Below are 22568 nucleotides of genomic sequence, written 5' to 3' on the forward strand. Positions count from 1 at the left end.
CCCAGAGCCTCACAGGCTAGCGACGTAGACCTACGTTGCTCTGCCTGTGAGGGGCTGACTGCCGCAGTAAATATACTGTGAGCAGTCGGCAAGCGGTTAAAATCAATTTAAAGTGATTGTAAAAGGTAATAAAAAAAAAGTAAAATTACAAAACAGCTCTATATTTACCTGCTCTGTGCAATGGAATTGCACAGAGCGGCTGTGAACCTCCTCTTTTTGGGTCCCCCGCCGGCGCTCCTGGCCTTCCCCCTTTGTCCAAATCCCCCATAGGAAACGGCTCAAGCGTGCTCACAAACAAGCCCCGCTGCTGCCTCCATTGACACAGACAGCGGGACTCGGCCCTGCCCCCTCATCAATGGCTCCGATGCCAAAGAAAACTCAGCGAGGCCCAGAAGTAAGGGGGAACAGAAAAGCTGCAAACATGCATGGCGATAAATCGAATGAAGACTCAGGTAACTAAAAGGGGGGGATGCTGACACCTAAACGATTTTAACCTTAATTCAAGGCATGCATTAAGGTAAAAAATGTTTAGGCTTTACAACCAGTTTAAAAGAGATTAAAAGTTAAAATAAAATTAAAATAAATGAAAAAAGTAAATACACTCACATGCATATTTATATATACACAGCATGGTCTGTAAAAAAAACACATTTAACACATTTAATGCACAGTAAAACATAGCACAATGCTTAAAAGAGTATGTAAATGCACATGCATGAGTTTTTGGGTGTGGTGTGAATAAGCCCTTAAAGAAAAAGCCATTAACCTAGTTATATAGAAAAAGACACAAGTTCAACAATAACATATAAAAACATTTATTGTATATAGTTAAAAGGAAAGACAAAAAAAAAAAACACAGCTAGGATGTAGAATTAGAAATTTCATTGAAAGACTTCTCAATCAGTTTACACATGCCTCTGTAGGCTGGATTTTCTTCCATCAAGACAAGTTCTTTTAAAACAGCGTTTGGGTTCTTCAGCTTTTTTACTTTTTCCTGGAATTAAAAAGTTGGTTAAGTGGGGAGTGACAGACGGCTGAAATCCATGGCAATGGTGTTTAAAAAGCCTGTGATGGGTCCTTGCTAATATCAAAAGGTAAAAGCAGACCATGCATCATCAATTTTATCAGTATAAGCCACTTTGTTTCCTCTGCTGGAAAACATGTACAATCATTTTTTCTAGCACAATCTACTGCAGGCTGCGTGTAGACAGGTGCAGTCTGCCTTCTCCACTGCAAGTGATGCTCAATCGCAGGGTCAATGCAGAGAGAGAGGAAGTAATGAGGAACAGGGTTCCTCTATGATTTCCTAAGTCACTGTGGCAGCGATCCGATTGGCTGGTGGCCGCCCATGTGACTCTGGCAGCCATCTTAGGGGATGCAAAGTCTATTTAAAACCCTGACCCCTGGTTTTGGCGCACTTTATGTGAGTGGGTAGTGCGGAAAAGGTACCTTGTCTGTTAGGGAGAGTACTAGCGGAGGGGAAAGGTTCCTGATATGGAGGGAAAGCGAAGGGTTTAAAACCTCTCTGGACCTTTGCCTACTTGCGTTTAAAGACAGCCAGGCCACTTACTGTCCCTCTCTACAGATGCTATTAGTTCGGCTAAAACCTGTTCCCTACATTCTGTTGGAAATGTGAGTGATCCTGGCTGTGCTGCCTTCCCACCGTGTGTTGGTTAAGAAAACCAAGCACACCAGAGGAAACAAGCTGGAGCCCAGGTGGGAGCGCGCCCCGTGCAGGGTGGTGGGGCAGCCTTCCACACCTACTCCTGTCTGAGATTTGGTCTCCGAGGGGCCTTACCCCGTGAAAAAGAGGCTGCATCTGAACATGCTGAGACCTTGTTTGTTAGAAGGTGACTGCCCCAGGAGGCCCACCCATGACCAGGAGGTGTTTGATGCTGTGGATACTCCCCTGATGCATGAAACTCCAACTGACTGGTTCCTGCCTCCCCTTGTGCTCGAGCCTCTGACCTACACTCACTAAGAGACTGACAGTTCTGGTGCTGGAAGTTCTGGAGATTCCGCCACCCTATCCAGTACAATGGACTGTACTGATACGTCTGAAGATACAACTTTGGGCACAAGTGAGGGGCAAGTGGAGAATATGTGAGAACCCTCGCCACCTGTGGCCCGAGTCACTACCTGAAGATGAACCTTTGCCAGGTGACTTGGCTGAAAGCCAAGAGAAACGTCACCCTTTGTCATCTAACTGCGGGCAACTTCCTGCTAGATATTCGGACTATGTTTAAGACTTTTTATTGCTCCGCCTTAACCTGGTCTCTGTTTTCACTTATATTGCATTTTTTGCTCTTGTTGTATTGAGATGCCGAGGACAGCATCTGTTAAAGGGGGGGGGGGGGGGCAGGTGCAGTCTGCTGTCTCTACTGCAGGTGGTGCTCAACCGCAGAGGCAATGCAGAGGAAGAGCAAGTCATCAGGAGCATCTTTATGGTTTCCTGAGTCAACGATCCGATTAGATGCTGGCTGCCAATGTAACTCTGGCAGCCATCTTCGGTGAGGCAGAGTCTATTTAAGAACCTGACCCCTGGGTTTGACGTGCCTTATGAAAGTGGGTAGCATAGGGAAAGGTACTAGCAGTAGGAAAAAGTTCAAGACGAGGAGAGAAAGTGTAGGATTCACAATTTTTCTGGATCTCTGCCTACTTGGACTAAAGACTGCCAGGCTGCATTTTGCCCCTCAGACGTCAGTTCAGCTGAAACCTGCTTCCAACATGCTGTTGAAACTGTGAGTGTTTCCGGCCCAAAACATCAAGAATAAAAATGTAATACATTGTAGATTACCAGTCCATAGATGTGGTGATGACATTCTTTTTTTTTCATTTTTTTCCCCTTGTTTTAACCTGGCGATCCTGTTAGTAACACACTTCCTAGAGTGACAACACTCACCATAGTATATCCATGGAAAAGCAGCATTGTCACTAAAGGACAGGATTGCAAATACCACCTTCTCTCCATAACAGTGAGGATGGGTTCTGTAATCCTCAGAAATTGCTGGAAATAATGTATTGATAAGAATACCACACAGGCAGAGAGCACAGCAAATTATTAGCAGGATTTTGTATAAAGTATATTGGTGAATGGTGTATTTAAAGAGCATTATGATATATTAAAAAAAAAAAAAAAAGGGATGTGAAATCTCTTCTGTGACAACTTTCAAAATGCTCCTGAAGAAGCGCATGGCGCAAAATGGGCGTAGAGCAGGGTTACATGTCAGAGGTCCATTAGCCACCATTCTTTTTTTTTCTTTTCATCCAAACTAGCCACCATTCTTGATCCGAGTCTCGTGGCTTTATATGCAAGTGCATTATTCACATTCGCACCGAATGAATCTCTAAGTGATTTACTTTCAGCTTGTATTAGCTTTTTTGATGTTTTCATTAATAAATACTACACCACAAGGAGATCTTTTTTCTCTTATGTCTGGTGATTCCCACACCTGTTTTGGTTATAACAGCTGAGGAGAGTCTGTCCTATTGAAGAATAAGAAGATCAAGAAGATCTATCTGGCTTTATCCAACACGCATTAGCTGTCCTAATAAGACAGCATATCCATCTGGTGAGTTTGCACTTCTTACCTTGGTGAAGGATCACATGGTGGTGTCTGTTTAAATTAGGGATGCACCGATCTGGCTTTTTTTGGAGCCGATAGCGATACCTGGCGAGGTGAAATCGCCGATACCGATACGGAACCGATCCGGAGCTACACACAAAGCAAGCGGCTGCAGTACAGAGCAAAGCTGCTGCTTCGTGTGTGTGGCTCCTCCATTCACAGGCGGAGTGCATCTGATATCACTCCGCCTGTGAGCCAGACCTATACAGGAAGTAGCTGCTCCCATCCCATACTACTACTGCACCTAGTAAGGGATGGCTGAGCCGTTACTCAGCAAAAACCGGATCGGCCCGTGGGACGGCTGAACTTTACCAATCTCCAATCCAGCTATTTTGTCCGGATCGGGGCCGATTTCAGATCCGAATATCGGATCGGTGCATCCCTAGTTTAAATGACACTGAATATCATCACTTTGATGGATTTATTGTTCGATGGACTTTATGTTTTTTGATGGACTGGATCAATCTACATAATCTGTTATATTAAGTCACTATTTTAGCGCTGCAACCTTATTTATTCATATTCTGTTGGTGTTTGTATGTTCATACTGTTTGCAATCTGCTTTCACCCGTTAATAATTTAGGCACGGACATTTTCTCTATTTTATTTTCAAAAGTGGGCTTTCCCCTAATTTTGGGGAGATCTCAATTTACTTCCTGCTGTGCCTCTCGCTAAAGAATTATAAGAAATTTCACTGTCAGGGAAGTGGATGTAAAACAAAAAAAAAAAAAAACAATGACAGTGATTCCAAGCTTTCCCGGCATCATAAAAGTTTAGCTAGTTTCACTTTAAATATAAAAAAAACACTTAAAGAAAAAAAAAAAAAAAAAAAAAACTTACTTGGAATGGGACAGCTTTAAAAGTAGCTTTTGGAAGCTGCAAGGAGTCTGAATTGGTGACATTTCCCTGTAAAGGAACACACGTTTGTATAAGAGTCAGCACATATATCAATGACAAACTACCCAGAGGAAATGCTGGCACACACCAGGGTTTGAGCCTCTTCTGTTGCTTGCTGCGTCAAAGACTCAAACTTCTCCTCTAAAGCCTTTGTAGACTCTTCTATGGCAAAGGACTCCTCCACAGCCTTTTCAACTTCATCCTAAAGAACCAAAAAAATAATTGAGCTTACAGATTCTGATACTTCAATATCAGTCCAATGAAGGTAAACAAGGTTTTTTATATTTTTGAATGGTTTATATAACAGATATTCTCTTTTGTTTAAAATATTTACTTTACAAACTAATATTACATTTGTAGTGTGTATATATGGTAGGACACTGTTTGCAGAACATGGTATAGTAAGAAAAGCCCAGCAAAGGCACCACATGTACTGACTGCCCTTACAGAAAAATGATTCAGACAGTACAATCTCTAATGTGTGGTGTCAATCCTCAGGGTCGGTTCACACCGTGCAATTCCCATGCGTTCCTGTGTTGAGCTTTTTGACAACCTATACATTTGATTGGGCTGCAAAATGCACTGGAACGGGCAACAAGTAGTGCTTGCACTACTTTAAAAAATGCACGGCACCAAACTGCTCAGTACTGCAGTACCATGTGATTTGGTGCCCGCAAAACCCTCTACATTTGGGGTGGCGTTAACACATTGGCACCCACATGAGGATGGCAAGGGCAGTGCGTTCACCTGTGGTGCTGGAAACACGCACTAATTGTACCTTTCCCACACCACGCTCTGGTGTGAACCGACCCTTAATAAGCTATGTGTATAATCTGGTAACAAGGTGATATCGACTATCGTGCTGCGGGCGTGGGCGATAGTCACATCGCCGTAGATACGATAGTAAGGCATAGGCATTAGGCAGGGAGAAGTCGGGACTCGGGAGGACACACAGTGGTTGTAGCAGAACACAGCCCGACATCTGTCTCACACGTTCAGTCTGCCTGCCTGCAGCTAGCCTAATTCTCCTGACTGAGCGGTGAGCAGTGTGCCTGCACACCTGATTGGTTCGCTGTGCCGCTTACTCACGGCGTGATTGGTTCGCTGTGCCGGTCAAGAGAACTAGCTGCAGGGCGGCAGACTGAACGTGTGGTACTGGACGGATGTCATGTCAGGCTGTGTTCTTCTACCTCCTGCCACCACTGTGAGTCCCTGAGAAACAGAAGGGTAGAGCCGCTCAGGTGTATGTCTAAGACCTGGTGCTGGTCGGACCCGTCATCCGAAGACATAAGAAATTGGAAATATGAGACCGCACTCTGGTCACAAGTTGAAATCAAAAAGTAATTCCTTTATTCCTCAAGGTGAAGGCAGACAGACAGTGTACAGACAGACGTGCAAGGTTGACGCGTTTCACGACATTCCCAGTCGCTTACTCATAACCACACTGCCGATGTGGCAGTGTGGTTATGAGTAAGCCACTGGGAATGTTGTGAAACGCGTCAACCTTGCACGTCTGTCTGTCTGCCTTCACCTTGAGGAATAAAGGAATGACTTTTTGATTTCAACTTGTGACCAGAGTGCGGTCTCATATTTCCAATTTCTTACCACTGTGAGTCCCGACTGTGCCTAATCCACACTGACTGTCACTGTAAATCCCTACAATAACATTAACCCTGGCCTGCCCTGGCTGTATGGTGCAATCTGCAATCACAATCAGAAGAAGGCTGCGCTGCTGCAATACTTCCATGATTTCCTCTCAATATCACAATATATATCGTTGGAAAAAAAAAAATATCGCAATGTACTTTTTTTCCAATATCGTGCAGCCCTATAACAGACAATACTATACCCACAGTTGATCCAGAGGAAGGAAAACAAACACCCAGTAAAGCATAATCCAATTTGCTTAGGCGAAAACAAATTGTCTACTAAACCTCCAAGAGGCAATCAAATAGAATACCCACAGATTAAAAGTGTGGCAGTTGCATTTTTTTCATGTTGCATATTATTTGTACTACCGTTACATCTATATTTTCAGTAAAAAAAAAAAACCCATAAAAACCACTTCCCAACCACCGCCCGCCTTTTTACTGCGGCAGGGTGGCCCTCCTGCGCAAACCGACGTAGACCTACGTCGGTCGCGCGCGGGAAGCTAGGGGGTGAGCGCACCGCGTGCTCCCGCCCCCACTCGGCAGCGGGGAAGCCGATGCACGGGTCAGGCGGCTCCAATTGCCGCCTGACATCCGCGATCGTTCCCTGCTGAGAGAGAACGATCAGCTGTTGTAAACACAGCCGACCATCCTTGGAATGATCACAGAGCTCCTGTGATCCTTCTATATAGGATCACATGTCTCTATGGTCATTTCACAAGCCCCCCCCCCCCCCCCCACAGTTAGAATCACTCCTCTAGGCTCACATTTAACCCATTGATCACCCATAGGGTTAACCCCTTCCCTGCCAGTGTCATTATTACAGTAACAGTGCATATTTTTAGCACTGATTACTGTAGTAATGTCACTGGTCCCCCCAAATGTGTAAAAAAATGTCAGTTAGGGGTCCGATCTTTCCACCGCAATGTCGCAGTCCCGCAAAAAAAAAAACAAAAACGCAGATCGCCGCCATTACTAGTAAAAAAAAATAAAAATGACATAAATCGTTCCCGTAGTTAGTAGACGCGATAACTTTTGCGCAATCAAAATACACTTATTGCGATTTTTTTTCACCAAAAATATGTAGCAGAAAACAAATTGGCCTAAAATGTTAAACAATTTAGATTTTTTTTTTGAGAATGTCATAGCAGAATGTGAAAAATATTGTTTTTTTTTTTCCAAAATTGTTGCTCTTTTTTTGTTTATAGCGCAAAAAATAAAAATCACAGAGGTGATCAAATACCACCAAAAGAAAGCTCTATTTGTGGGAAAAAAGGACATCAATTTTATTTAGGTACAGCGTCGCACGACCGCGCAATTGTCTGTTAAATAACGCAGTGCCGAATCACAAAACATGGCCTGGTCATTAAGGGGGCAAATCCTTCCGGTCTTAAAGTGGTTAAAATGCTAAATTTTCTGTTAAATATAGAAGGTGATGTTGAATTGAGTAAAGAAGATACCATATGGAATATGACCAGACTCAAAACTGAGTGCGTTTGTGAAAATTGCATCAAATTATTAAAAGCATGTCTGGCAACACCCAACAGGGGGTGCTTTTAATTTTTTTTTTTTTAAATGTTATTTTATTATTAAAAAAGTGAGGTAAAAACATTTTATTGCTATTACAAGGAGGCTGGCATGCCCCATACTGTAAATAGAGGCTGGCATGCCCCATACTGTAAATAGAGGCTGGCATGCCCCATACCGTAAATAGAGGCTGGCATGCCCCATACTGTAAATGGTAACATGCAGAAGACAGGTTATTCTTGAGGAAAAATCAGAGGTCTATAAAGATCCTTAATGTCATCCCCCTGCACTCTGCCCAAACTGTGCCTGATCTGATTGTTTACCCCCTTCCAGGTTTACACTGCATAGGGCAGATCAGTGAATTGAAGACTGCGGATCTCCTGTTGCTCATTATGCTGATGTCTGTTTTGGAGGTTCTGGTCAGGACACAGGTGAACCCGGGACACATGCTGGGGGTAAAGCTCGGGTAAGAGATGAACCATGATAAAGATCTAGAAGTACTGTAAAGCTGTCCAAATCACTGGCAGCAATAAGCCAGCAAAAAAAAAAAGGGAAACGTAACAGGCAATTATGGGATGTCAACAAACTAATGGCAGCCATTGGTATTTTTTTTTTAACAGAAGGAGCTGCTATAGGTTTACATGTGTATTACCTACAGCAGTGGTCCTCAACTGCGGTCCTCAGGGCCCACTAACAGGCCAGGTTTTAAGCATTACCTTGGGGAGATGCAGACTAGAGTACTGCAATCACTGAGCAGCAAATGAGATCACCGGTGATGTAATTTAGTTATCTTGCAAACCTGGTCTATTAGTGGATCCCGAGGACCGGAGTTGAGGACCACTGACCTACAGCATCCGACTCTGGCATTCTGAAATCCACACTTACGTTGAGGGACTCCAACATCTCCTGGTTATTATCCAACTTGCGCTTTTCTTCTGCCAAGTCTTTTCTTAAGCTTTTTAGATTTTCCAGTTTGATGGATGGAAATTTCAGTTTCTTATAGTGCTGCAGCAGCCTAAAAAACATAAAAGGGAGACTATATAATCATGTTTTTTCAAGAGGCAGACAGCTAAACACATAGCAGGGGAGCTACTGGCCATTTTTGTTGAGCAATCAATAGTTTTTTTTGCATATAAGCTATATTCACAATTACATGTTATACTGGGATTTGCAAACGTGCCCTCTAGTGGAGAGCTGGATAACAGACGTCTTCTTGTTGAATAACTGCTGAGATAAAATTTAAAGCGGAGTTCCAGCCACAAAATTGACATAGTCGATTTTGGGCCATCCGCTTGCTATAGCTCACCTGAAACAGAAATGGATAGTTACGATTGTTTTTTTTTTTTTTACTTACCTTGTAATTGCAGAAAAACATACTCACCTTTTTTCCACTTCCTCCCTCTGCGGCCACGGCCCGCGCCGTCACTTCCTGGCTTGCATGGATTCCTGGGAGCTGAACGTCATCGCTCCCAGGAATCAATGCGCCTGCACCGGCCCCAACGTCAGTTCCGGTGCAGGCGCCGTCATACCTTGCTAAACAGCTTCTGGGCATGCCCAGAAGCTGTGCAGGGATGATGATGCAGACCCGGAAGTGATGGCGGGGCCGGTGCAGTGCATCGTGGGACCGAAGAGGACGGAAGAGGATGCAGAAGAGGATCGCGCTGGCTTCAAGCTGCCCACACCTGAGATGGCAGCGCTGGAGAAGAAATTTTTAAAGTAAGTATTTCTTCTAAAAGGTAAGTGCGAACCGGGACAGATCAGAGGCTATCCATTGTGGAATGTACTAGCCCTGACTGTCCCAGGGGTATGTATGTTGACATTTTTTTTTTTGTGGCTGGAACTCCGCTTTAAGAATAAGTCCAATCAAAAACGAACGCTAAACCTGCTCTGTGCCACATTCTAAACCTAACCTAACCCTGAAAAGCAAAAATCGCTGTACTTGCCTATTCTGCAGCCGATCCGGTCTCCAGCGATGGAAGCTGTGTGCAGGAGAGGACCGACAAAGGCTGTGAAATGAATGGGAAGTGACATCACCCATAGAGTTACTATGGGGCTTCCGTTGTCGAGTGCCTCTCCTGCCCCCGCCCCCATGTTGAAGCCGCCGCTGCCAGCTCAGTGTGGGACCAGACCGGATCGGCTGCAGAATAGGCAAGTGCAATGATTTTTGCTTTACAGAGTTAGATAGATTAGGGTTAGAATGTGGCACAGAGCAGGTTTAACGTTTGTTAGGTTTTGCCTGGACTTCTCCTTTAAAGCACAGGTGTCAAACACAAGGCCCGCGGGCCGAATCCGGCCCTCCAGGTCATTTTATGTGGCCCTTGCACCTCTCCTGTAGCTGCAGGAGAGCTCCAGTCCTCCTCCAGACTTTATACTTTCTGCTTTCCAGCAATGCCTCCAGCTTCTTCCCAGCAGCACTTCATGGTAAGGGAGGTGCACTGTGATGTAAGGGAGGGTGGGGGACTCAACTTTTGATGGTGGAGAAGTTCTTGACGTCTTATGTAAGGGTAGGGGATGCTCTTGACATCTAGTTTTACAGATACAACCGGCCCTTTTGAGGGCAATCATAATGCTGATGCGGCCCGCGATTAAATTGAGTTTGACACCCCTATAAAGTATCAGTACACCAAAAACTGACAGGGTCTTAGCTCTCAGGATCACAATTGCTAAGAACTGTGTGCGGGGCTTCCAGCTCTGCACACCTACTGTACGCATTATAAGGGGTTTCCACCATCTCTGCTAGATTTTTATTTTACATTGTGGAGAAGAAGCATCCAAACTTTCCAGTTGGACTGGAAGAGAACTGGGAACTATGAAAGGGAGGAGATCTTGAGTTGGGTGTATTCAAGACATAAAAAGCCATGAGCTGGCTCAGTGGATTAGAATCCACATATTACTAAAATATCACTTTTGGGTAGATCCTTTAACTCCACTATCCTTTTTTATTTTGGATAAAATGAGAAAAACCTTAAAGTAGAACTAAGGTCTTCCGATCTGTAGCAAAGTTCTACAAATATCTGTTGAGTTGAAGTCCACCTAATGCAGCTTCCTGTAATGGTGTGGCAACAGTGCAGCACTGTTCCTGAATTCAAAGTTGTGTTCCTCTCCCATGTAGGCTGTGCCTGCTTGCCCTACAGTGGGTGAAATGGGGGGCGGCGGGCTATCAGCAATCTCTTTTGTGATATGCAAGTCTGTGCTTGTCAATCAGCACCTAGATGGTTGCCTTGTTTAATCTGGAAAACAGAGGGTCCACCACCAGTGGCACAGTCCACTTCTTAAAAAGGAATTCCTCATAGAGGTAACGCCTGGTAAAGCACTTAGGGACCCCACAGGGATGCTTGGTTGTCCCCACTCTTTAGCGACAATTCTGTCAAAATAGGCAGGGAAAGGAAACACCTTTGCCGCTCTGGATGGCTTGTGAGTGCCAAAGGGCACCTGCACCTCCGTCGCAGCTTCAGCTGGGTCCTCCATCTTCAGGGTCTCACACACATACAATCAGTGCATCCACCAGCGCCATTTCCTGCATGGTTGCAGACATGGAGGAATCATCCTCACTATCAGAGGATTCCAGGTGCATGGTTGCAGACCCAGCAGGGTGACCCATGTCCGCGGTGGCCAAATAAGATTCAGGATCGGATGAGACCGATGGGGCAGGGGTGCTTTTTGCTAGCCCGTTGCCAGCAAGCCACCTTCACCCAGGACACAAGGGACTCCAGGACCGCCAACAGTGCATGGATGGATGGATGGATGGATGGATAATTGGGACCCGGAGAGCCCCGCAGTCTCAGAGAGGAGATCAGGTGGGGAAATGTGCTCAAAGACTTCATGAGTCACCGAGAGGACCCCACAAAAAAAAAAAGTGTAAAACACTGCTAAGGGACAACCCCCACCATGCTGGCAGCACCACCTGGTCGCCAGGCACAAAGTACAATGCGATCCTCAGCAGAGAGGGAGAGGACCTCACTAGACTTACCACCCACAGAAACAGGTACCTGCAGCCACCAAAAGAATCTGCACTACACGTGCGGCAATCAGGAAGTAAAATAATCCAGGAGTCAGCACCAGGGAATGAGGAGGGGCTCCCACCACCGAAATCGCCGCCCACAGGGCTCCACTGTCATGGCCGCTGGTTTTCCCAACAGACAATCCACAACAAAATGTCCACCGGACTACACAAACATGGCCGCCGTGTATAGAACACACAGGCTACAACAAAATTGCGGCACCACGAGGCTTACAGGGACCCAGGAGGGAGACCACCCCCTGGCCCCCATCGCCAGTTAGCACCCTGCCCCCATCCCAGGAAAGTGGCTAGACCACCCACAAATAGCCCCAGCGTGGAGGAGGGAATGCCTGCGGGAAGGAGGGGAACCCGGTGGTCCGACCGTCCCAAGGAGGGCCCCACGTCCACCCCAAATACCCTCCAGGGGGAGGTGACATCTGCTCACCATACTAGAAAACAGGCGGGCACCGCTCCAGACAGAATCCCTCTCCATCGAGAACAGGGGCCGTCGGCCAGGAGGAACTCTGAGACCCGGTCATATGCGACCTCACGAGGCGTTTAATTTGCAGGCCAGCCCCCATCCAGTGGGGCTATGTCACGACCCCCCTATATGTCACGACCCCCCTATTGCGAAGCCGAGGTCTGTGTGCGCTCGCTGGCCAGACTGAGGTAACCACTGGATCTAGATTATCCAGCCCGTCGCCCAGTCCGGCAGTTGATTGTAGATCTCACAGGACAAAATCCAGGAGGAAAAAAATGTTCCTATCTAAAAAATTTTGCCAGGACCAAAGATCCCAGCAAGGAACTAGGTCCTTAGTCCTGATTAGGCAGAAAGTGGCTATAGCAGAGAGAGGGAATATACCCCTTGGGACTGCCCATGAATATAGCCAGAATTATTTTCTGCCTAGTGTCCTACTCCTGTAGGGGGCGGTATAACCCAATGGTTATGAATATCAGGAGCTGTGTCCGTCAATGAAAAAAAGAGAAATGTACGTTTGTTGCCGTTGTGTGGGTGTGCAGTTTTAAAGTGTGACATGTTTGGTATCTATTTACTGGGTGGGACATCTTTTATAGCTTACAAAAAAATTGGGTTATGTAATGAGTTTTTTTTTCATTCTTGCATTCAAATTTTAAAAAAGTCTATTTTTTTTCCTAAAAACTGAGTTTGAAAAACTGCTGCGAAAGTACCGGGTGACATTAAAAAATGGCAAAACCCACTAATTTATTCTCTAGGGCCTCTGCTTTAAAAAAAATGTATGTTTGGTGGTTCCAACTAATTTTCTGCCAAAAAAATAAAAAATTGATTTTCACATGTAAACAAAAAGTGCCTAGTCTTTAGGTGGTAAGTACTGTATATAATAGGCTGTTATTACAGTAGTTTATTTGAGTCTGTTTGATCACTGACAGGCGTGTACTGAGAGAAAGTATTGATAAACTGAGAACACTTAAGGCCCATTCACACAGCAATAGACACCTGCCAGACACTAAACCACAGTGATTTAGTGTCCAGCAGTTGTCTGTTCTGGCTGCAGGGAGCCGGCGGTAGGGGATGGTATGGTGTGCTATTGTGCTGGTGTGGTATTTCAAACAGCTCCCTTTATTTTTCTTTCCCAAACAATTTTTTTTTGAAGTACACAAAAGTGACACTTCATTCATGTCACTGTACAGCAGTGTGGTGTGGTGCGGTGCACAGCTGTACAGTGAAATGCGATCCCGCACAGTGCACTAAGATGCAGCATGTCTGTATTTTATTGCAGATCACTGCAGCACAGATCCGGGATGGATGTTGTGAATAAGACACAAAGAAAACAACTGTTCTGTGTGTCCTAGCGGTGACAGGTGTGCTTCCAACACGGAAAGACGTTGGTTATTACATGATGTGTGAAATAAGCCTTAATCCAGAGCTTCTGTCACTGCAGGGATTCCCAACTCCTCCCATCCAAGTATTTCTGCAGTCCTAATGCCATACTCTTCAAGACATCACCTCTAACTAAGAAAAGGCTAGGCAACGTCTCTGCACTTTATAAGAACCGTTACTTGCAAACAATGGCAGGTCTGAGAGAGTTGTACAACACACAAAGAGTGATAAAGAGCTGCAATCCCACCAAAAGGCTCCCTGTACAGTTAAGACTCCCTAGCAATGGAAACCGCTTTAACCACTTGCCGACCAGTCACTGGGACTGTACTACGGCAAAGTGGCTCGATTCCGTCCAGCGATGTAGACCTACGTCGCTGGACTCCTCCCCTTGTAGGCGGCGCTCGCGCGCCGCCGGAGGCGCGCTCCCGCTGTTTTCAGTCACAGCGGGAGTCGGGCCAGGGGAGGAGCGGCGGCGATCGCCGCTGCTCTTCCCCGATCGTCGGGGAATCGAGTGTGGAGATCCGCCTGCTTGTGTAAACAAAGCGGGTGGATCTCCTAAGTGACAAACAGTGACAGACTGCAGGGTTCTGCATTGCTGAACATGCGATCTGTCCCTGTGTCACTCAGTCACCTCCCCCCACACACGTCAGTAAGCACCAGGCATACATTAACCCCTCCCTCTCCAATAAAATTAACCTCTTCCCTGCCAGTGTCATTTTTACAGTAACAGTGCATATTTATAGCACCGATTACTGTAGAAATGTCACTGGTACCCCCAAAAGTGTCAAAAATGTCAGTCAAGGGTCCGATCTGTCCGCCGCAATGTCGCAGTCCCGCAAAAAAAAAAAAAAAAAAAAAAAAAATCGCAGATCGCCGCCATTACTCGTTAAAAAAACACCAAAAATGACAGAAATCTTTCCCTTAGTTAACGCAGTAACTTTTGCGCAAACCAATCAAAATACGCTTAGTGTGATTTTTTTTACCAAACATATGTAGCAGAAAACAAATTGGCCAAAAATTTAAAAAAATATTTGATTTTTACATTTTGTTTGGGGGGAATTTTCATATAAAATTTTTTTTTAAAAATTGTTATTTTTTTCAAAATAAACGCTCTTTTTTTATTTATAGCGCAAAAAGTAAAAATCGCACAGGTGATCAAATACCACCAAAAGAAAGCTCTGTTTGTGGGAAAAAAAGGACGTAAATTTGGTTTGGGTACGGCGTCGCACGACCGCGCAATTGTCAGTTAAATTCGTACAGCGCCGAATCGCAAAAAGTGGCCTGGACGTAAGACAGCAAAATCCTCCGGTGGTAAAGTGGTTAAAGTACAGTAAAGCAAGCAATATTGCACTCATAGGGGGTGATTTATGAAAATGGAGTGTAAAATCTGTTTTATTGTCAAAGCCTAATTGAACAAGCTGGTTGGCTACTGCTGCACTCGAGTGCATCAGTTTTAGTAAATCTCACCCATAGAGTCTCTTTAACTACAATACTAGAGGGCTTACCTTTTCTTAAGACCAGCGAGTTCAGCTTGAACATTCTCAAAATCAGCAATTTTTTTTTTTTCGCTTAAGACTGACCTGTTAAAATACAAACAAATAAGCGATGTAAATAAAGTGAAAATTAGGGTATAAGGAAGGGATACAGAAGGCGGGGAAGCTTACAGTCTATCAGGGTTTAACCACTTCCCTACTTGGCACTGATGAGGCTGCACTGATGGGCACTGATGAGGCGGCACTGATAATCAGTGTTGATGTCCCTTTAACACAAGCCGGTTATTGTTTCTCTTTTTATCTCCAGGAAAGAAATGCCCATAACAGACTTCTGTTTAATTATGTGATCAGCTGTCATTGGTCACAGCTGATCTTGTGATAAAGGGCCGCTGTGAAACTTCAGAAGCAGTATTCAACATATGGCATACAAGAAGTCAGTCACTTTTGACTGGACTGGCCCTTTAACCACTTAAGCCCCGGAAGATTTTACCCCCTTCCTGACCAGGGCCTATTTTGCAATTCGGCACTGCGTGACTTTAACGGACAATTGCGCGGTCGTGCAACGCTGTACCTAAATGAAATTGACATCCTTTTTTTCCAATAAACAGAGCTTTCTTTTGGTGGTATTTGATTGCCTGTGCAATTTTTTGATCATGCGCTATAAACAAAAAAAAGCGACAATTTTGCAAAAATAACAATATTTTTCACATTTTTTTATATGAAAATTCCCCAAATAAAAAATGTAAAAATCAAATTTTTTTAACATTTTAGGCCAATTTTCTTTTTTACCATGTTTGGTAAAAAAAAAAAAAAAAAAAAAAAATCGCAAAAAGCGTATTTTGACTGGTTTGCGCAAAAGTTATTGCGTTTACTAACTAAGGGAAAGATTTTTGTCATTTTTATTGTTTGTTTTTTTTAATGAGTAATGGCGGCGATCTGCAATTTTTTTTGCAGGACTGTGACATTGCGGCGGACAGATCGGACCCTTGACTGACATTTTTGACACTTTTGGGGGTACCAGTGACATTACTACAGTAATTAGTGCTATGCATATGCACTGTTACTGTAAAAATTACACTGGCAATGAAGGGGTTAACTTTATTTGAGAGGGAGGGGTTAAGTGTGTCCCTAGGGGCGTGCTTCTAACTGTGATTGGATGTGGCTGTGTGTGTAACAGCAGAGATCTACGGTCCTACATAGCAGGACCGTATGATCTGTGCTGTTACACAGGGGAGAATGACAGGTGGCTTTGTTTACATTAGCCGCCTGTCTTTCTCCCGCTGTCCCGGAGGATCGCAAGTGAGCGGCAGAAATCGGGTCCGCCGCTCACTCGCGCCCGGGGGGGGGGGGGGGTCCGTGAGCGAGCGGGAGCGTGCCTCCGGCGGCGCTCGCTCCCTAGAGCCTCACAGGCTAGTGACGTACACATACGTCACTTTGCCTGTGAGGGGCTGACTACCACCGTATATAGTCGTGCGGCAGTCGGCAAGTGGTTAAATAGTCATTTTGAGATCTGGTATCATTAAAATAAGCTCCTCATGAGTGTAATACTACTGGAGTTATTACTGACCTTCTGAAAGAGGGTCTGCATGAAAGTCAGGCAAATAGTATTCCCAGTAGTAAAGGCATCAGAGTAAGGGCAACTGCGATTTTCAGCAAACAGATAGGGGGGGAAAAGGGTGATCTGGTCAGTGCAAAAAGTGTGCCATTTGGATAGTTTTCTCCAAGTTAAGCCAGCACTGAAGTGGTTCACAGGCTCTTAAATTTAAGCAGTACCTAAAGACTAAAAATTTTGGATGGCTAGACCGTGCCTACTTGTCAAACCATCCTCTCATGTCTTTCCCCCTTCGATGAAAAACAGTAATACATAATTACTTACAGCTCAGCAACATTCATCAAGTTCTCAACATACTGCACTGTATCTGGTGAGATCGGCTTTTGAACTTTCTCTTTTGGCACGTTGACCGTTTTGCTCTCCCCTCTTTCAAGACCTGTGTGAGATATACTTAAAATTAACACACTAAGTATACCGTGTAGCTACAGTGGCCACTTCAAGAGTCACTTAACAAGAAAAGCTTTAAGCAAATGCAGTTTGGAAAATCCTCAGTTTTTTGTATTTACCGTATATACTCGAGTATAAGCCGAGGCCCCTAATTTTACCACAAAAAAATGGGAAAAATGATTGACTCGAGTATAAGCCTAGGGCGGGGAATGCAGCAGCTACAGGACCCAACTGGACCACCACGAGACCCAAAACAGGGGCTGCGGACCTGGTACAGGAGATGCAGGGCTGTGGGAATGGGACAGGAGGATGCAGGGCTGCGAGCATGGTACAGTAGAATGCAGGGCTCGGGGCATGGTACAGAAGAATGCAAGGCTGTAGGCTCGGTACAGGAGAATGCAAGGCTGCAGGCATGGTACAGGAGAATGCAAGGCTGCAGGCATGGTACAGGAGAATGCAAGGCTGCAGGCATGGTACAGGAGAATGCAGGGCTGTGGGCATGGTACAGGAGAATGCAGGGCTGCGGGCATGGTACAGTAGAATGCAGGGCTGCAGGCATGGTACAGTAGAATGCAGTGCTGCGGGCATGGTACAGGTGTACCATGCCCACAGCAATGCATCTCCTGTAGTATGCCCGCAACCCCGCATAATGGCAGGTAGTGCGGCTGTGGAGGAGTCTCACTTACCGAGGCGCCGTAGATTTAAAAATGGCACCGCCCGGCGCCAACACATCACCACGCATGCACCGCTGCCGCTCGGGAAAGCCCGTACACGTTCAGCTATTCCCGGGAATAGCCGAACGTGTACAGGCTTTCCTGAGCGGTGGTGGCGCATGCGCGGTGTGCATGTCAGGCCGGCCGCAGACATTGTAAGCCGAGGGGGACTTTTTGAGCACAAAAAATGTGCTGAAAAACTCGGCTTATACTCAAGTATATATGGTACTTAGGCAAGTCAAAGCTGCAAATAACTGAATTTTTGTAAAATCTTACCTGTAAAATTCCTTTCTCTGAGTCCTCCGACAGTCGCCGCCTCCTCTAAGTCATCACTGTTGGGTATTGACTTCCTCTCCGCAGGAGTAGCTAGGCATATAGACTTAGTCAAAAACAAATGGCATTTGCATATACACACCCATGGGGGCTGTCCCATCTGGTCAATACCCCCTGCAGTGATCACTCCCAACTCAGTTTGGTAGCATAGCAGTAGGTAATAGGAACCCCCAAAGAGGGGCGGGGGCGGCGACTGTCGGAGGACTCAGAGAAAGGAATTTTACAGGTAAGATTTTACAAAAATTCAGTTTTCTCTTACGTCCTCAGACAGTCGCCGCCTCCTCTAAGTCATCACTGTTGGGATGTCCCAAAGCAGTATAGACATGAGGGGTGGGAGACGCAACCGTAGAAAAGGCAACGCAGTACCCAAATCAAAGAAAAGAATCTTACATGTACCGTAAGAGAACCTACTGGGCAACAGAAAAAAACAATGCTCAACAGGAGCAACAGCCCAGGAAAGCAAATACCAACAGCCAGGGACCCAGAAAAAATTCAAGGGTCCTTCATGGCACTGCCGCACTGAGAACCTTGCGGCCAAAGGAAGCATCAGCTGATGCCAGAACATCTACTTTGTAGAATTTGGAAAAGGTGTGCACCGACGACCAAGTCGCAGCCTTGCACACCTGGGCCACCGAGGCCCAATGCCAATAGGCCCAGGTCGTACTCAACGATCTGGTAGAGTGCGCTTTAACAGGGAAGGGTGGAACCCGTTCCTTCAAAGCATAAGCCTGCTCAATGGTCTGTCTGATCCATTTGGCAATAGTTGCTGCAGACGCAGCCATGCCCTTCCGAGATCCCTCAGGAAGGACAAATAGGGAATCCGTCTTCCAAAAAGGATTCCGTAGACGACAGGTAAACCCTGATCGCCCTGACAACATCCAAGGAATGCAAAGCAATCTCCCTCGGATGCTTAGGCTTCATACAAAGCGAAGGCAGGACAATGTCCTCATTAAGGTGGAACTCAGCGATCACCTTGGGAAGAAAGGACGGGGGTGGTCGCAAAACCACCTTATCCTTTTGAATTATCAAGTAAGGGGAGTGGCAAGACAACGCCGCCAGCTCCGACACTCTGCGAGCCGAAGTGATCGCCACTAAAAAAGCAACCTTGTTTGACAGCAGAGGCAACGATATCTCCCTGATGTTTTCAAAGGCAGCACGCTGTAACACGGACAGAACCAAGTTCAAGTCCCATGGAGGTAAAGGCTCCTTCCTGGGAGGAGCCAAATGTCGCACACCTTGAAGGACGGTGCGAATCAAGGAATGAGACGCCACAGGGCGTTGGAAAAGGATAGCCAGTGCAGACACCTGACCAGGCGCTGGTCCACTCCAGACTGGAAGAATGCCAACACTCTCGACACCGAGTAAGAGCGAGGGAAGAACCCCCTGGACTCACACCAGGCGAAATAAGCTTTCCATGTACGGTAATAGATTTTACCAGAGGAGGTTTTCCTAGCCTTGAGTAGAGTAGGGATAACCTCAGGGGAGAGACCCTTGTTCCTCAGGACCTGGGTCTCAACAGCCAGGCCGTTAAAGCCAGCGACTGTAAAGCAGGATGGAAGATCGGTCCCTGAGACAGTAGATCTTCCCGCATTGGCAGTCGCCACGGAGGCGCCACTGCCAGGTGAACAACGTCGGCGTACCAGGACCGGCGGGGACAGTCTGGCGCCACCAGAATCACTAGGTGCGGCTCCGAGGTTAACCTGTGGAGGAACCTGGACAGCAACTGAATCGGAGGAAAGGCATACATCAAACGATACTGATGCCAAGGGGCCACTAACGCATCCGAGGCGTCCGCCAGCGGATGGCGCGTTCTTGCCACGAACCTTTCCATCTTTCGGTTTAGCCGAGATGTGAACAGATCCACATCCGGGGATCCTCACTTCGCACACAGCATTTGGAAGACCTCCGGGTGTAGGGACCATTCCCCCTGGTCCAGGGTCTGGAGGCTCACATAGTCGGCCTGCCAATTCTCCACACCCGGAATGTGAACCGCGGAGATCGCCGGGACATGAGTCTCGGCCCAAGACAGAATGTCGGTCACCTCCCGGGCCGCCCGAGCACTCCTGGTGCCCCCTTGGTGGTTGATGTAAGCCACCGCGGTAGCATTGTCCGTCTGTACCCGGACAGGACGACCCCGAAGACGGTCCGACCACTGGAAGAGACAGAGTTTTATCGCTCGCAATTCCAGCACATTTATCGGGAGGGAGGATTCCTCCTCCGACCAAGTGCCCTGGGCAGACAGGTTGCCCAGGACCCCACCCCAGCCCGACAGGCTGGCATCCGTGGTAATCACCGTCCACACCAACGGACGGAAGGACTTGCCCTCCGCCACCGACGGGGACTGGAGCCACCACAGAAGAGCCAATCTGGTCTGACGACTCAATGAGACACTCAGGTCCAGAGACTGAGGCAGTCTGTCCCACCTGGCCAGGATCTCCGCCTGGAGAGCCCGCGTGTGAAACTGAGCAAAGGGTATCGCCTCGAAGGCCGACACCATTAACCCCAGGCCCCGCATACAGGCCCTGAGTGATGAGGACGGGTTGTCCCTGAGGGACCTGAGCTCGTCCTGCAAGGTCCGGAGCTTTTCCTCCGGCAAGAACACCCTTGCCTGAGCAGAGTCCAGAATCATTCCCAGATAGGGAAGACGAAACGATGGAGACAACGTCGATTTCTGAACGTTGATGGTCCATCCGAACTCCTGGAGCGTCTGTACCGTGGTGGACAGATCGCGCACTAGGTCCTGGCTGACACGCTATCTCAGAAGTAGATCGTCCAGGTACCCCAAGACCGCAATGCCCTGAGCCCTCAGCAGGCCCAGAACCGACCCCAACACTTTGGTAAAAACCCTTGGTGCCGAAGCAAGACCGAAAGGTAACGCCACAAACTGGTAGTGGTCCTCTGCGATAGCAAACCAAAGGTACCGCTGATGACCCACGAAAATGGGGATGTGCAGGTACGCATCCTTGAGATCTATCGAAGCCAGGAATTCCCCTGGGCTCAGAGAGGCCACCACCGAGCGGAGAGACTCCATACGGAATTTCCGAACGCGCACAAAGCGGTTCAGCGCTTTTAGGTCCAGAATAGGACGCACTTTGCTCTCCTTTCTGGGCACAGTGAACAGATTGGAATAAAACCCCCGAAACCTGTCCCAATGAGGCACCGGGACAATCACCCCCTGAGCCAGAAGGTCCTGAACCGCTCGGTGCAGGTCCTGCAGACGCCCCGGGGCAAATGAAGATTTGAGGGAAAGAATCTGTCCGCCGGCCGGGAAAGGAATTCGATCTTGTACCCTGATCGAATGATTTCCTGAACCCACCTGTCCGAGATCCGGAGCAGCCAAGGTTGGAGGAAACCGCGCAAACGTCCCCCCACCCCTGAAACTGGTGAGGGCGCCCCTTCAGGCAGAGGCGAATTGGCCCGCCGAGCCGGCATTGCCGGACTTCTGCTTACCCGCCCAGGGCTTCTTCTGGCCGCCCTGGGTCTTGAAGGGCTTGCCCTTGGATTGGTTCCGAAAGGCACGAAAGGACCCCTGATTTGATCTAGGGGCAGAACCCCGCTTGCCCCGAAAGGACTTGTTCTTCGGGTTCTGGGGCAGCATGGTGCTCTTGCCCCCCGTGACACCTTTTACCAGGGTATCCAACGCCTCGCCAAAAAGGCGAGAACCAGCATAGGGAAAATAAGCAACTGTTTTCCGCGAGGACTGGTCAGCCGACCAGCTCTTCAGCCATATCAGTCGCCGGTTTAGTACCGAGACACTAGACAGGCGTGCTACTAAGGGGGCCTCATTTAAGGCCGCATCACACAGATACATGATTCCTTGGTGGATTTGATCCACCATCTCCAGCCGGGCAGGCAGAACATCATCAGACACGAGGTTGCACCGAAGCACCTTAGTCCAATCAGCAACCGCCTGAGCCACCAACACGGACGCGAAAATGGGTTTGAGCAAGGAGCCCGCCACCGTATAGGAACGGCGGGCCAGAGACTCCAACCGTCGGTCCGTGGGATCCCGGAAACCCGGGGAATCCTCCGTAGGAACCAAGGTAGCCTTGTTTAACACGGCCACAGTGTGATCCACCTGTGGGGGCACACACCATCGCGATTCCGTAGCCGGTGCAAAGGGATAAAGCAATTTGAACTGACTAGGCACCACGAATGGACGTTTTAAAGTGCGCCACATTTCATTAACCGTGTAATGAAACTCAGCAGGACAGGGAAAAACCTGCGCCGACTTGTGGGTCCTGTGCGTCCCAAATGAGGACACAACGCCCGGAGGACTGGGCTCATCCTCCAAATGTTTCCTTAACAGAAACAATTAATTCATCCATGGTCGCCCGCTCTTCAGGCGACCCCGGGGAGGAGTTATCAACCCCCTCCACCTCTGCCTCCCCCTCAGACCCCAGCGGGTCCACGGATGAGCGGGACCCTGAAAAGGGCACGCTCGCAGCAGCAGCAGCCATATCACCATCTGAA

The 22568-nt window shown here is 47.3% G+C and overlaps 1 protein-coding gene across 1 annotated transcript in view; it reads right to left on the reverse strand.

Annotated features, from left to right (window-relative positions):
• Positions 1–791: 791 nt before the first annotated feature.
• Positions 792–22568, reverse strand: part of CENPQ (centromere protein Q) — a 46141-nt gene continuing 24364 nt past the window's right edge. The window contains exons 3-8 of the mRNA XM_082266804.1: positions 16927–17038; positions 15063–15137; positions 8585–8714; positions 4612–4725; positions 4467–4532; positions 792–994 (exon numbers count right to left, since the gene is read on the reverse strand). Of these exons, the coding sequence (XP_082122930.1) occupies positions 860–994; positions 4467–4532; positions 4612–4725; positions 8585–8714; positions 15063–15137; positions 16927–17038 (632 nt within the window). The 3' untranslated portion in view covers positions 792–859. The remainder of the gene's footprint in view (positions 995–4466; positions 4533–4611; positions 4726–8584; positions 8715–15062; positions 15138–16926; positions 17039–22568) is intronic.

Source organism: Pelophylax lessonae (genome assembly GCF_965119305.1).
Source record: "Pelophylax lessonae genome assembly, chromosome: 9".
In the NCBI taxonomy this organism is placed as follows: Eukaryota; Metazoa; Chordata; class Amphibia; order Anura; family Ranidae; genus Pelophylax; species Pelophylax lessonae.